This window comes from Arachis hypogaea, chromosome 2, assembly GCF_003086295.3.
Source record: "Arachis hypogaea cultivar Tifrunner chromosome 2, arahy.Tifrunner.gnm2.J5K5, whole genome shotgun sequence".
NCBI classification, from domain to species: domain Eukaryota; kingdom Viridiplantae; phylum Streptophyta; class Magnoliopsida; order Fabales; family Fabaceae; genus Arachis; species Arachis hypogaea.
The window spans coordinates 14,289,011-14,305,873 of NC_092037.1; the positions used below are offsets into that span (position 1 = coordinate 14,289,011).

The 16,863-nt window shown below is 34.6% G+C and overlaps 1 protein-coding gene across 2 annotated transcripts; it reads right to left on the reverse strand.

Annotated features, from left to right (window-relative positions):
• Positions 1–338: 338 nt before the first annotated feature.
• On the reverse strand, positions 339–7,784 carry LOC112738364 (cyclin-C1-2). 2 transcript variants are annotated; one of them, XM_025788802.3, is made up of 10 exons: positions 7,511–7,784; positions 7,084–7,181; positions 6,282–6,388; positions 6,045–6,084; positions 5,290–5,334; positions 4,208–4,326; positions 3,949–4,063; positions 3,292–3,342; positions 1,353–1,500; positions 339–804 (listed from the first exon to the last, which is right to left on the reverse strand). In XM_025788802.3, the coding sequence occupies exons 2-10, from the start codon at positions 7,113–7,115 to the stop codon at positions 700–702; spliced, it is 762 nt and encodes a 253-aa protein (XP_025644587.1). In that variant the 5' UTR covers positions 7,116–7,181; positions 7,511–7,784; the 3' UTR covers positions 339–699. The 2 variants fall into 2 exon arrangements, with proteins under 2 accessions (XP_025644587.1, XP_025644578.1); XM_025788793.3 differs by having other exon boundaries at positions 7,435–7,784.
• Positions 7,785–16,863: the final 9,079 nt, after the last annotated feature.

Here is a 16,863-nt window from a genome sequence, read left to right on the forward strand (position 1 = left end):
AATTGAACTCAGACAATAGCCAAATAATAATATATACCAGTGTATTATACGGATACGGGAAATGTGTTTCTCCATCTAAACAATGTTGCTTCACTAATTTACAATTAATATAGTCCTCAAATGAATTCAGAGAGAAAAAAAAAATGTTACCTTAGGAGCAGCAGCTGTGTCTCTCCACTCTCCAATCGCCAACTATCGTGATTGAAATTTGGAATTTGGATGAATCGGTAGGGTGAAAGACTTGGGGAGCATGGTTGGAAAAAAGTATCCCTTTTCTAAAATAAAAAAGAATAAAAGAAAAGCATGTTTTTCTTAAAATTAGGGTTCTCGTACACTCGTTGAAAATCATATATATATATAGACTTACATAATAAGTTCAACTACAGAACAAAACGTACAAAGTACTCAGTTTATGCCTCACACTTCCACACAATGTTCGAGTTATGAAACAGTACTTTAAATAGATAATACACACAAGACTAATTCAAATCACATTAAAATCGATTTTTGTCCTCATGAAGAACTACGTTGCTCTTTCATCCTTTTTTTTATCTTTAACATTAACCTCATAAGCCAGTAATAATAAAGGCAATACTGGAACATATCATGCAGCAGTGATCAAAAGAATTCAGAACAGCCAGTGATAGATGCAACTTGCTAATTTCATTCAACGTATGCAGCTTGATAGCTGGCTCATTCTTAGGGCCTCAAGGTTAGCTTCTGGAGAGCAGTATTAATTCTATCTTCCGTGAACATCCTGTTGCTTTCATAAAAATCAAGTATCTCCATCGATATATTTTTTACCTGTCAAAACAACCACGACCCAAGATCAAAATTTTCATTATTGCTCGAATAATTGGAAGCCTAGCCGATTCATCATATTCGTAACATTTTCAATTTAAGTGATTATAACCTGATGCAACAGCATAAACCCACTCCACAATAAATATATCCAAAACTAACACCCAACCCTTCCCACCTAACCTACATAGATTAATCATTAACAAGAAACATTCAAGATATATTGTTTTGGTCTATAAGATACTATGAAAATCTAGTTTCAGGATGCAAACTACTATTTTGAAGAATTTGAACAAAATTATCATAATTTTTAACGGACTTAAAACCTATTAATTTTATATAGTGATCAAAACCATAACAAAATAATAACAACTTAAGCGTAATCATTTTGTAGATATTTCGGCCTAAACAAAATAGAAAAAAACTATAAAGACTAACACCTAAAATTGATAAACCTTTTTCAGCACCAAAACTAATATAATTTCAAAATACTATACACTATACACATTTAAGTAAAGATACAAATTCTTAAAATAGAGCAAAACACTAACCACATTCATGTCAACACGTAGTTCTTCAAACCAAGCAGTCGTGTCTTTCTCCCGGAATACGCTAGCAATGTAGATGCAAGCTAAAGCAATAAGATGCGGAGGATGAACAAGAATTAGATCCATCTTGTATGTGTCATTTATGACGCCCCTGTGATTATCAAAATTCATGTTCAAGTTTCCACAAATTTAAAATCACATTCAATGTGCTAATATTTAAGGGCCTAATTTGTAAACATAACAATAATTGTGGTATCTCGAGAACATAAATTATATAAAATCTTTTGGGACTAAGTCATCAGCATTTTGACCTTTTTGAAGACCAAATTGGTGACACTCTTGTTGCCAAAATTTTTACATGAAGCACCTTGGGGAAGCCTCTTTTTATCTAGCGACTTAGATATGTTGAGAGGTTCCACAAACTTTCGTGTCTACCTTATCATGATGAAGTTCCAAACAAATTTGGTATGGATGACATCAGTAAACCTCTTGATACCCATATTTTGCCAATTGAATTAGCAAAGATCGATTCATTGATATACCAAGAATGATCTTGAAGATAATCCTAAGAAGAAATATCCTTATGCATGTCGTGGGTAGGCAGGCTGATAGTCTATTGTATGATTAGTCATACAATAAACTTAATTTGTCTTTTGTTTGTATACTAGATAGATTTCTGTTTAACCAAAGACATGTTCATAAGCTTGATAATAACTTATTTAATTATCTTGTATACAAAAGAATAGAGGACTTGGGTACATTTTCATGCTAGCTAGAAATGTTGTCTCTCAAAAGACTGTTTGAGCGAGTACTTTGTCAACACTACAAATGACAAATCATGACCTAACATCATAACTTGACGCAGTCCATGATATAACAAACCAAAATGGCCTTGGTTGGTGACTTTAGTTGACAACATGCACATGGTCCTCTCCGCAATCTTCATAAGGATTTGGAGGTTTAGAATTAAGTCTTGATAACCCAAGTATCCGTTTTACATGCAAGCAAAAAACCTTTTATATACAAGTGTCACCTAGGCCCTAGTAGCTTCCTATTTTATAAAATCCAAATGGACAATGACAGTCCATTTTGTTAATGTTGCAAGTGTGAGGAGTGTTGAAGTTAGTCCCACATCAAAGAAAGCAAGGAAGAGTGAGGAGTTTATAAGATGAGAGACCCATTAACTTGATACCTTAAGGTTTTGAGTTGGATGTGGTATCTTCTCATCTTATGTTCTCTCATTTGATTTCTCCCCGAAGTCTTCCCGATGGTCGAGAGCTCTCCACGGTTGGCCCAACACATTTTTCCCCTTTCTTTCTTTTCCTTTATAGAGAGTAGTCCATTAAGGATAAAAACGGTGGAAGAATGCCGTTAGGGAGAAAGCTCCTAATGGAATTAAAGTTTACAAAAGGAAGAGGTTCAAGGGTATTTCGGGTAGAGTTGGGAACATGACTAAACCAGTGTTGGCTAAGGGGACTCTCTAACTAATTGCTGAGCTTGCCAATAGGGGTGTGAGGAATGTGATGATTGCATGTGAGAGCGTAAAACGTTAGAGGAGAAAGGGGATAATTTGTAGGGATGTGAGAGAGTAGAGGGGTAGGCTGAATATCGGCTGGGAATTGGAAGAGTAGAGCTGCTCCATAGTGCTCTGTATTTTCCTTTCTTTGTTGCCTTTCATAAATCTTCTATGTTCCTCTTCACTTATTCTTTTAACATCAGTGTAAGAGGTTGTGATAAATACAAATATCATTTCCTTCTATTTGTTCAGCGTGGTTCCTATCAGACGCCAGTGATAACTTCTGACCTTTCGACTAAAAGCTAATTGTATCTTTAGGACAAGCAGCATAAGTAGAGCATGAGAGCAATGACTTCACATAATAAAGGGAAGAGGAAATTATAAAATGTGAACGAAACTAAGCTATTCAGCACAAAGGACTCTTACCAAGTTAGCTGAGTCATGCTTAGGTCATTCAAACTTGCATCTTGAAGAAACCTAGAGAATTAGCATTACAATATCAGTGAGGAACTATTAATGAAAATAATATTCTACGAAGATAGAATATCTAGTCAAAATGCTAAGGCAAACTTGCAATTGATATCAGAGAGATTCACATTAGAAGTCACATATATTTATTTAGATACATAAATGGTGTGACAAAATAGTTGTTGCTTTAATCCTTAACAGCGATAAGATAACAGAGGAACTAAATCACTTAATGGCAATGGCAACTACCAAAGATGAAGGATTGGTTGACATAGAAAAGAATTCTGAAACTCAACATGTTGTCAAAGTCTAAACCATCAGAGATGGCAACCTAGACCAGTTATTTGGAGTACATTTTTCGCACATAGGTTATTACAAGTTGAATATGTTTAGTATTGTTAAGAAAGACATGGTTTTTCATTTTACTGTAAATTTGAAAATATACTAAAGGAAGTCTACTCATTTTGTCACTACTAACTTAAAAGGAAGGGAACAGAAACAAAACATAGAGTATGTCTAAACTGGTCAACGTGAAAGGGATATTTGTACATTTTTCTAGCTAAATCTGAAGGGATGATAGCACAAACTTTACAACTAACCTAATCCAACACTTACTGCGACAGTGAACGATAGGGGTGGAATACAACCAAATAATAGTCAAGGGCTTCTAAAATCTTCATTTCCATTTCAAGTATGTCCTTGATTTCATACCTGTACTTATCATCAGCATCTGCATTCAAATTTCTGTTTCTTCATCACAATAGTGAAATATAAGACTAAAATAACTAACTTTTGAGATGGAGAAAGCCCTTGTAGCATAAGGGGTCAACGTGAAGCTAAATAAGATAAATTATAATATAAGGCAACAGCTTACACAATTTTTTAATGTAAAATACAAGCAGCCGAGCCTGCACTGTGCTTTCCTCTGCTTTTGATGCTAGGTACAAGCAGGTTGGAGCAACCAGACGTGGATCATACTCAGCCATACTCTTCCTGGAAGCAAAAAAATTGAAGATAGTTATAGCATACAACTGTCCATAAGCATCACTCCTAAAAATTTAAGCTGATGGAAAATGACAATTGATATTGAATGGCTTCATATATTAATAATTTAATACACCTTTTCATGTAAGAATAAGATCCTTCTGGGCATAAAGCATGAGTCGCCCATAGGCCTATTTTCTTTGGTGCTAAATTAAACTTACTGAGTTTAAAAGAATGAGAACAACAAAGATTGAACTCCTAATTCTTAGTGATAGGAACTAGCATATTATTAGCTACTGTTGTTAGCAAGGGAATGAGAGTTAGGGGCTTCAAGGAATTCAAATGGGCCCAACTACATGTAGTTAACTACTGAGCACAGCAAAGGTGGATGGGAGATCACGCAAATAATACATAGATACACAAAATTTACACCATATCTTATCATATACCCTTGCTTCTTGTTATTTTCGTGAACAATGCTACCCTAAACTGGTTTTGATACATATCAAAAATCATCTATCCCAAAAGCTAAAGTTGTTGGACAAGCATACATGAATGTTTTTTATATGTTGATGCACGTCATTAACGAGTTGTGCAATATGAATAGTATGGTAATGCAATTAATAGGAAAATTGCATTTAAACAATAGAAGTCGTGGAATTGTAATAATACTAGCCATCAAGAACAGCTCACTCTAAAATATTGCTCAATAAGACGTATTAATCGCTTCTTATCTATTAATATAAATATGCTAACCACAATAGACACCAAGCATCAGACCTAAGAATTATTAATACTGTATCACAATTCCCACATTGTTGTTAGACTCCTTTCAAACCAATACAAGCGCACAAATTTAACTTTGATGTATTTCTTTAAAAACTTTTTTAAAATTTTTTTTTAAAAAAAAAAACAGAAAAAGAATAAAGAAAAAAGAAGATAGAGTCAGCATTATAAGTTTGCAACACTTACCGGGTGTAAACACGCCTCATATATGTAACTGCAGTGGCAACAACCCTGAAAAAAGGGCCAAAATATTAGAGACTGTCAAGGCACTTGACACAGAATAATTGGCAAGAGATGCTCCTAAACATCTTATATGAAGATGACTTCCTTTTATGTGCCATGAAAACTAGAAGCAAGTATTCCTCAAGTATTTTAGTTCCATTTCAAACTTAAACAATTATAATTTAAAATTCAATCCAGTTCATTTAAATCTGATCAAACATAGTTACCAGGCTTCTGAAGTTCCAAATCTATTCAGTGGATCTGTCAAACAATAACCTAATTCCACTTAAATGACTGCTTCACATAAACATAATAAAGAATGAAAATCCTAAATAAGACTATTAACTAGAAGAATAAATCATATTTGCACATTACAAATAATAAATTTACATGACATAGCTATGCAGTCATCACAATTTGGGTGCAATTATTGATTTTGATTGTATTTTCCATGGTTAAGCAGAATCTCAGAATTTTGGTCTACAAGCCAGATGTTTCGAGCTAAAGGACCATGTTTAGAAAGAAATTATGGGAGGTTTAGTGGTTGACATAATGACTACTTATCCTAATCATTCAACTTTATCTTCAAAACATTTGTATCGATACAAAAATATGCAAATCCTTACCAACTTATAAGATCAAAACATAATATAGTTCAGACTTCACAATATAAATCTCTATCTTTAAGTAATTCACTATAATTTTTTAGTGATACATACCTCTGCCTCACTTTTACTTGTTGGGCCAATCTCAAAATATCTGCACCGGCAAGAAATGAAAAATCAGAAACTCGGTAGCACGTCTATGGTAAATAAAGGATATCAATTGCAATACAACTGATAATTTATTGGCCATGATAGAAATAAGTAAAAGTAAAGAGAAATAGTTTAAGACAATAACAGCACTAGAAGGTGCACAAATATAAATATAAATACACAAGAAGAAAGAGAGCATACAATTGGTCATGTGCATCTTTATGAGCTTGAAATCCTCAAGTGTGACTCCCCTTTCTTTGTCAAGTGGGTTCACCATATCCACATCTTCTTGGTCCAGAAGATGCTTGCTGCAATAATCCAGAACATCGTTACACCCAAATTAGAAGTGCCACAAGGAGAGAAGGAAAAATACAAAAGATTAAATATATTCTCCCTTCAATATCAAGGAAGTGTCCAGTTTTAAATGCACACTTAGATTAAAGGAATAATTCTAAAAATTGAAGTTACAAAAAAGTAAAAGGTAATTTATAAAAGAGTAATATATGAAATCAATCCCCAATGAATGAGTCGAACAATTTAATCCGCAACAAATTTTAATCACCAAATCAGTCCCTAAACTTTTATTTCGTTAGACAAATCATTCCTCAGATCATATTGTTCATCTATATAGAAAGATTGATCTGAGAATTTAAAAATTCTTAGGAACTGTTTATGTCTTTATCAAATAACAACAGGGACTAACTTGTCTAAATTTTGAAAAATTTGAAGTTACGATCTAACAAAACAAAAGGTTATAGACTGATTTGGTGATTCAAATTTGTTTAGGACTAATTTGTTCTACTTAAAATTCGTTACTCTTAATTATCCTTAGCAATGATAGTAGAAATGAGTTATATTAAATAAGGATAACGATATAATTGGTAAAAAGAGAGTGAATGTTACCTAAAATTTCAAATGAACAATTATTCATGAAAAAGTAAATGTTGAAATTGGACACTTCATTGATACTAAAGGGAGTAATTATGAATACAACTGAACATACTAGTGAGATGAAGTCCAGAAATTCGCAGACATATCTTCTTCAGAGATCAGAGAAAAATTCACTCCAATAGGAACCACAAAAAATGTTCCAAAAACCCTCTGCAATGCAAAGCAAACAGTTTGATGAGGAATACCAATTAAAATTGACACCAATCAAATGTTCCGCCTTCAAAAGAACAACATTTCCATTGTACATAGAAATAGTGTTTAACAAAGCAAAAAAAGATCAGAACCAATTGTCAAATTTTAACAATAGTACAATAAAAAGATTTCTTTCTCTTAGATAGAAAACGGAAACCCAAATGAAAAAGAAACAAACTCAGACGTCACGAGTAATTGGATATCGACATACCGTGAAAACAAACTCAAAATCTTTAATAAACAAGAAAAGACAATATCGAATCTCAGCACTGGGTCTAAGTACAAACTGCGGTATGAGACGCGGAGTGATGAAAACAGAGTGAAGGCTGGAGAGATGAAGACAAGAGATTAGACGAGGGTCGGAGACTCGCAGTCGAAGAAGCTCCGGGACAAGGATTAGGGACAGGAGCCACGGAGCCGGCGACTAAGGCAGAGAAATTCAATCAATCAAATTAGAAGAATAAAGACTATAAACGATACGGCGTCAAATATCTTAGCAACTCGTTCTTGGATGATTATTCACATAATTATTTTTGTTGATGTGTTGTTAGTTTATTGAATATAGTCAATATACCTTTAAAATTATTTTATATTAATAGTATATTAAAATTAAATATTTAATACATTTATATAAATAAATAAATTTAATTTTATATTTACAATGGATGAACATTGTTCTTTTTATTTATAAAAATTTAACACATTAACAATTTTTTAAATAAATAAAATTAATGTTTAGAGTTTTCTCACATAATTTTATTTATTTTTTATATTTAGAAATAATAAGTTTTTTAAAGAATAAATAAAAAATTAGAATAAATAATGATCATTTATCACTCCTATTTGAGAGTGTAATATAGAATTGGCATAAATAAATATTTTAAAAAATTTAGATCTTTTAAAAAATGAGAAATTAGAACTTGTTTGAAATGCTAAAAATTAGAATCCACTCAAGAGTTGAATTCTTTTTCTTGTTTTGAAATAACTAAAAATGAATTATTTAAATTCTTTTGAGAATTTCAATTTTTATTTTTCCTTCATTTATAAATCAGATCGAAAAAATCTTATTTCTAAATCAAATTTTATAACATTCTTACTATCAGAATGTCACACTTCCGGTTGCATCACTTTAATAGCGAGGGTATTACGATGACTTACATGAATACTTAACAATAAAATATGAGTCTTTTAACTCAAGTCTGTGTAAATTTTTTTTCAAAACCGGAAATTCTTTTTCTGAAATCGTACGTACGTAACCAAACACATCACTTCATATTTATATATATACATGATTACCAGAGTACTTTATACAATAACTTATAACATCACAAACATCATAATCACGACTCCTATTCCTCTTACAAAAATATAATAATATTAAAGGTGAGGAAAAAACTATAACTAATATATCCAAACAAAAATAGCACAACTAATAATTTAGCAAAAACTTCATAAGTTCTCTTGTCCGTCCTGAAAGAGAAGTCTGTAGGGGGTGAGAACATCGTCCTCGTAGGCTCTCAGTAGAGGGTTTAAGAATTGTTATAATAGGATACATATAAAAAGAAGAATGAATTTCGAAAGCAATGATCGTCGTTCATCTTATGAATCTTGTTGGAAACCAACAATTTTATTATCCAAAATCCGAATTCATATTTCAATTTATAAAAAATTCAATCAAAGATAATATCCAAAAAATATCACCACATGCCAACAAAACATTTTTAACTAGTCTTACCGGTGATTTAACTAATTATGGCCTCCAGCCCAAATCATTATCATACCACAAACTCCGACCCAACATATAAGCAAATCACGGCCTCCGGCCCCACATATAAGCAAACCACAGCCTCCAGCTCAGTAGATAATCAAATCACGGCCTCCATCCCAACATATAAGCAATCACGACCTCTGGCCCAAAAATACATAATTAATTATCACTCCAACCACCATAGTCCGAACCAAGCAGTCACAATCACAAATAATAAAATTCATACACAATCAAGAGCAATTACAGTAAATATGGCAATTAACAGTTAAACAGAAATATTCACTTAGGCAAACTAAATACAATATGCACACTCAAATAATGTCACACAGATGCATATGATGCATAGCTGTCCTACTGGCCATGAGCTTATGTATCGGTTATACTGCCAGAACCCGACACATCCAGTAGCTAACCGGGATATCGTCTTTTAACACGAAGGCAATCCTCAACCTTCTAGGAAGGAATCCTCAACCTCCTAGGAGGGAATCCTCAACCTCCCAATCAGAGAGAGACTGTGATGTAATGGTAGGAAATCCTTAACCTGGCCCATTCATACCACAGCCAGAAATTGAATCGAAGTAAATTCTCAACCTTCTCCATTCAATTTTCTGATGTAACAAGAGAGAAAATCTTCAACCTCACTTGCCCACTGCAATAAGAGAGGGAATCATCAACCTCATCTTTTCTATTATAACAAAAGAGAGAATCTTCAATCTCTACTTGCCTTTACGTGAGTAGGACAGAGCTACCGTCCTCAGCATATGAATCCAAAACTCATTTCAATCCAACATAATCAAACATAACCAAAAATATAATTAATAATATAGAATTAAATTGAAGAGAATCCTCAAACTTCTATCCAATTCTCCGTTGTGACAAGAGAAGGAATCCTCAACCTTAACCATGTCCACCGCATGACGGAGGAAAATCGTTGGTTAGGAATTTTCACAAAATAATTCTGTTGAAGTATAGATCCAAAACAACAAATAACCCTCAATCAAAGTTTAATTTGTTTGTCACAATGCAAACTAATAAAAACTAAGAGTATTTAAACCTTGGGTCGTCTCTTAAGGAATTGTAGAGAAGTGTGCATATTATTTGTTATGAGGTATTTTTGGGGTTTTGAATGATGAACGGAAAATGTAAATTGCAAGAAAGTAAAGCTAACAACTAAGAAACTATACTAAAAGAGACTCATGGCAAAGATCAAGAGTCAAGGTTTTCCATCTTGTATCATTGACCACAACATGGTAATTACAAAGGGTTAATTCCACTTAGTTTCTTAGTAGAAGGTTTAAGAATTGTAAAAAGAATAATGAATTTCAAAAAGAATGATCATCATTCATCTTATGAATCTTCTTTGAAACCAACAATTTTATTATCCAAAATCCGAATTCATATTTCAATTTATAAAAAATTCAATCAAACATAATATCCAAAACATTTCACCACATGCGAACAAAACATTATTAACCATACTTATTGGTGATTCAATTAATTACGGCCTTTGGCCCAAATCATTATCATACCACAGACTTCGGCCTAACATATAAGCAGACCACGGTCTCCAGCCCCACATATAAGCAAACCACAGCCTCCGGCTCAGCATATAATCAAATCACGGCCTCCGGCCCAAAATATAAATAATCACGGCCTTCGGCCCAAATATATATAATCAATTACCACTCCAACCACCATAGTCCGAATGAAGCAGTCACAATCACAGGTATTAAATTTTCCACACAATCAAGAGCAATTATACCAAGTATGGCAATTAGCAGTTAAACATAAATATTCACATAGGCAAACTAAAGAACTCGCACAACTAAACCGGCAAGTGCACAGGGTCGTCCAAATAATACCTCAGGTGAGTGAGGGTCGATCCTACGAGGATTGTTGGATCGAGCAAGCAGTGGCTATCCTGCAGATCTTAGTCAGGCGAATAGAAAGTTGATTGTTGTGTTGTAAGCGCATAAACAAAACAATAAAAAAAAGATGTAGAAACAATGATAGGGAATAGGCCTCGGAGATGCTTATTCTTACGGATTAATATGTCTTACTGACTGCTTTAACAATGAGAGATTCATTCAATGACCAGCTGTAAGTGATTAAGCCAGGGGTAGTGGTCATTAATCTCCTTTTCCAAACCAAATACCAGGACGCTGATCATTCAATTTGAAAGAGGGTGAAGCTTACGTAATTCAATCTCTGGTGATCCTACTTAAAACGCCACAGATAAGGTCGGATCTTCCGGATCGGAGAATGATGCTCAGTATTCTAGCCTTGACGCCACAGATACCTCAATTACCCATGACTAACGAGGTTTTGTGTCACATACCCCAATTAGCCCAGGTACTCTCTTGGAACCTATGATGTACTCTCAAGCTATAGCTCAATACTATCCAAGTCAGGACTCATGAAGAGCTCATGTAGAATAAGGGGTCATACTTTTGTTCCACTCCAAATTCATAAAGATGAAGAATGACAATACATCATAGAATGAAATCAAACATATATTAAAGTAGAACAGTAATAACATTAATCCATGGGAATGAGCAGAGCTCCTATCCTTAATCTAGGAGGTTTAGCCGCTCATAATTTACTGAGAAAACTTAAGTGTCTGTGCTTCTTCACTCTTGGGAGGCATGCCTAATTCCTAAGTGTTTTCCTCTTTAAATAGGAGATGCTAACCCTAAAAGATGTTAATTTAAAATTAAAAGTACAAAGATATGCGAAACTAAGCTAAGGAGTTCTAAAATCCACTTCTGGGCCCACTTGGTGAGTGTTTGGATTGAAGACTTGGCGTCCAACTTTGAGGATGGGCGTTGAACGCCCATTAGGGGGTGAACTCACGCCCTTGTGCTCCCTGGCTGGCGTTGAACGCCAGTTTAGGCATTCAACTTGGAGGGTTGGTCCTTCTTGGGCGTTGAACTCCAGAGAGGGGGTAAATTGGTCGTTCATTGCCCATTTTGGGCAGTCATTTCCAAAGAAAAGTTTAGACCATTATATATTGCTGAAAAGCCATGGAAGTTATCATTCCAACGCCGTTGAGAGTGCATCAATTGGACCTCTATAGCTCAAGAAATGCTTGTTTGAATGAATGGAGGTCAGGATCTGACAACATCTACACTCCTTTCTTTGCCTCTGAATCAGACTTTGCCAAAACTTGCCAAATTCACCCAAAAATTACCTAAATTTATAAGAAAAATATAAAAGCTCAAAGTAGCATCCAAAATATGAATATTGCACTAAAACCTACTAAAACATAATAAAACTTAATAAAATATACTAAAAACACTAAAAAAATAGTATCAAAAAGGGTATAAAATATCTGTTCATCAGAACACTAAACTTAAACTGTTGCTTGTCCTCAAGTAACCAAAAACAAAGTAGGACTAAAAAGAAGAGAAATATACACTAAGTCTTAGAGTTGTCAATGAAGTTCAATTCTAAATAAGTGAGTAGGGCTAATGGCTAATTACTTCTGAATAGTTTTGGGATATCACTTTCCTTTGAAACTCAGAAATATTGGCATCCTTTGGAACTAGAATCCGGATGATATTATTTATTCTCTTCTTTTAACTTTTCTAGTTTCTTTAACACAGTTTCTTTTGGTGCTTTTCACCTTTTTTAGCCTAGTCGTGACTCTACGCATTTCGTTTTCTTTATTACCACCGGATACATAAACGCCACAGGCACTTAACTAGGGGAACCCTTGGGATTTGACTTTAGCTTTGCTTAAAGTCCCAGACAATGGTGCGTAGAGTTCTTAAGCGTACTCTGAGCTTTGGAATCACGATTTTAACTGCTCAGTCTCAAGCTTTTTACTTGACACCTTCACACCACAAGCATTTAGTTAGGGATAGCAGTTCATTTGAACTTTTTAGGCCAGTTTTGACCCTCCTAATCATTGATGCTCAAAGCCTTGGACCCTTTTCTTTCGTTTTTTTTCTTTTTTTTTTTGCTGCTTTTTCTTGCTTCAAGAATCAATATTTTGGATTTTTCAAATAACCAATAATTCTAAATTCACTGTTCTTTCAAGAGTCAACATGGTCAACTTCAATATCAATTATGCATAGTTAATTCATACATTCAGAAAGTAAATGCAAGGCCACTACATCAAAATAATTGGAGTAACCATGATACACTCGAAACTTATATATCTCACTATTCTTTTTTAAATAAATTTTTCTTTTAAGCTTGATGAGGGATACATAGGATATCTTATAACCATAAAATTTTCGAAAAATTAAAAAAAAATTGAACTACTAGACTAGAAAGAAAAGGAAATCCTAATAGTGGTCATGCAGAAGCTAGAAAAGAAAATAGAAAATAGAATAAAATACTGAAAAATAGAAAGAAGGGGTAGATGAAACTCAGCCACCTTAGTGCTGATGGTTGCTCAGGCTGTGCGCTTCTTTACCGTCATTAGCTTGACGGACAACTCCTTTCAAGGAGGAAGATAGTCATAGAGGAATAAATCCTCATTCCTCACTGGGAGCTTCTTTTCTCAGTGCTCTCATGGATCAGCTTAATATGCTCAAGAGACAGGATCCTCTTCACTGCACGAGGTAGGATTGGGCTTGCAAGGGATACTATCCTCATCCCTGATGAGAATCCTTTAGTAGGGATATTGTTGTTTTTCCATCCCCTAGGCATCCTTCTCTTGGGACCTTCCTCCTTGGTTGATGGTGCACACCCAACACCAAACTTAGGTTTGATAGTTGGGAAAACTATATGAGTTTCCACCAAGGGAGGAGGCTTCAGCATTGTACTTTGCATGCAAGTACCTCCTTTATCAGGAAATAGTGGAGGTTTAAAGACTTTGAAAACCAACCAATCCTTATGCAATCTCAGCACCAACTTGCCTTTCTCAACATCAATGAAGTTTCTTCCTGTAGAGAGAGACCTTTGTTTCAAAATCCCAGCAAAAAGAATCTTAATTTACAGCTTCTTGAAGACTTCCAAGAAATGTGAGTGGTGCTCATCTTTGGTCTCCTTTTGGGACTTCTGAGGGTGTGGTGCTTCAAGCTCTTGGATGGGTGTCATAGAGGAGGCATCTCCTCTAACCCTTTAGCAGCTTTCACTTCCTCACTTGGGGTAGGCACTGTGTCACTGAGAGGAGTGAGAGGTCTCTTAAGTGTCTCGGGAAGGTTCCTCTGAATGACTGCACTGCACTCCTTAGTAAGCACTATTGTCTTTACTTCCTTCCAATCCCTCTTATTATTTAGTATTTCCTTCATGAACTTAGCATATGAAGGTATTTGTTCAAGAGCCTCTGCAAAGGGAATTTTGATCTCCAATTTCTTGAAATCATCTAGGAACTTGGAGAATTGCCTATTCTTTTCTTCCCACTGAAGTCTCTAAGGATATGGCATCTTGGTCTTGTACTCATGAATTTTGAGTGGTGCAGGGTGAGTGTGCATAGTGCCTAAAGAAGGGTTACCAACTTGCTTAGAAGAGGTGTTCCCTAAATCAACACGTGTATGGTCTCCCCTATTTAAGCGTTCAATGCCACTGCTGGTCCTTGATGCGTGAGCATCTTTCCTATCTTTTCCTAGTGAATTTGCATCTAATTTGTTAAGTTTAATCAAGAATTAATTATCTTTTAGCTAATATGGATGCTACTTTGAGTCTTGTGCAATTCTGTTTATTTTAGGTAGTATTCGGCTAGATTTGATGGAATTTCTGCAGCACAAGAATTAAAAGAGATGACCAGCAAGGAGTGACACGTACGCGCACCTGATGCGTACGCGTGATTTGGAGCTTTCCATGGAGACGCGTACGCGTGATCTGAAGATTTGCTCAGCAACGCGTGCACATACTTGACGCGTACGCATGACTGACGTGTATGCGTGACATGCGCCACGTACAGAAAACGCTGGGGGCAATTTCTGGGCTATTTTTGACCCAGTTTTCAGCCCAGAAAACACATATTAGAGGCTGCAGAATGGAAGACTCAGGAGAACACTTCCCGTTACTTCCCAGGTTAGGCATGGACCCTACAAAGTAAGTGGTCTCCATCCATCAATTGAAGACTTGCTGATTATTTAATTAATTCTAATTTAAATTTAAATCATATTTTAGGAAAAGATATTATTTTATTTTTAGAATTTAGATTTTGAATTAATTATGATTAGATATAAAAAGAATAAACTTTTCTTTTGGGGATAATCCCATATTATTCGATCCCAACATTATTCCAATTAGTTAACTTTTCAATCCACCTCAGCCCAATTTATAGTTTACCTGAATCCTTATTTTCTCTCTGAACCATGAGCAACTAAACCTCCATTGTTAATGTTAGGAGCTCTGTCCATTTGTATGAATTGATTTTATTGTTTTTCTATTTTAATTCATGCACTGATTTATAATTTAAGAATTGTTTTCGTTATTTATCTTATGAAATTGGGTGAAACGGAAGTATGACCCTCTTTCTAATTGAGTTCTTGTATAACTTGGAAAAGCTCTTTACTTGAACAACAGCTTGAAAACAATTTCTCCTAAACTTCTAATTATCTGGATTTAACGGGATACGTGACATATAATCCTTTTATATTTGGGTAATTAGAGTTTTTGTGGCATAATAACTAGAATTAAACTTCACCCTCTAATCGGAATCAATTGACAAGGGAATTGGCAGTTGATGAGAATTAGAGGAGACTAGAAAGGTCTAAGGAATTAGGGTCTAGCCACATATAGTTTGCCATAAATTAAATCTTGCATGATTAAAATAAATTAATAAAAAAAATTAATCCAGAAAAATAGATAACTCTGAAGCCTTAACTGCTTTCTTCATATTTTATTCCCAACCTATTCACCTGTCTGTCTTCAAACTCTGAATTTAATATTTAATGCTTTTTAAACTCTCAACACTCTTTTCTGCTTGTCTGACTAAGCCAATCACTCAATTATTGTTGCTTGATCCATCAATCCTCGTGGGATCGACTCTCACTCACCTGAGGTATTACTTGGTACGACCCGGTACACTTGCCGGTTAGTTTGTGGTTAGAAATTTCGCACCAAGTTTTTGGCGCCGTTGTCGGGGATTGATAGTGATTAACAACTATCAGTTGTTTGCTTGTTTAGATTAGGCGTTTTAGTTTTAATTTTATTTAATTGTTGCTTTATTATTTTCGAAAAATTAGTATTAATATTTTTTCTTAATTTCTAAAATTAAGTTTGGTGTCTCCTATTTATTTTTATTTTAATTTTTCTGTTAATTTTCGAAATTTTTTGTCTGATTTCAGTTATCATTTTCGAATTTTTTTTTGTTTTATTTATCTAGTATTTTTATTTTATTTCTTTACACAAGTTACTTCACTAGGAATTTTCTGCACTCTGACGTAGAGAGTTCCATCTTTTCTTGTCTTCTGTTTGTTTATGCGCATGAACAGAGACAAGGAACCTCTCTTAGACTTTGATCCTGAACCTAAAAGAACTTTCAGGCTGCGTTTGCAACAAGCAAGACTTTACAAGGCTGCAGAATTCACTATGGATCCTAACAATGCTGCTAATGCCAATGTGGCAAATCCAAATGAGAATGAGCAACAAAGGAGAGTACTTGGATCATATTCTGCTCCTACTACAGATCTTTATAGAAAAAGCATTGTGCTGCCTCCTATAGCTGCAAACAACTTTGAGTTGAAGCCACAACTAGTCACTCTGGTGCAACAAAACTGCCAGTATCATGGTCTTCCCCACGAAGACCCAAATCAATTTATTTCTAATTTTCTGCAAATTTGTGATACTGTGAAGACAAATAGAGTGAATCCTGATGTATACAAACTTATGCTCTTCCCATTTGCTCTGAGGGATGGAGCAAAGTTATGACTAGATTCACAACCCAATGAGGGTTTGGATACTTGGGAA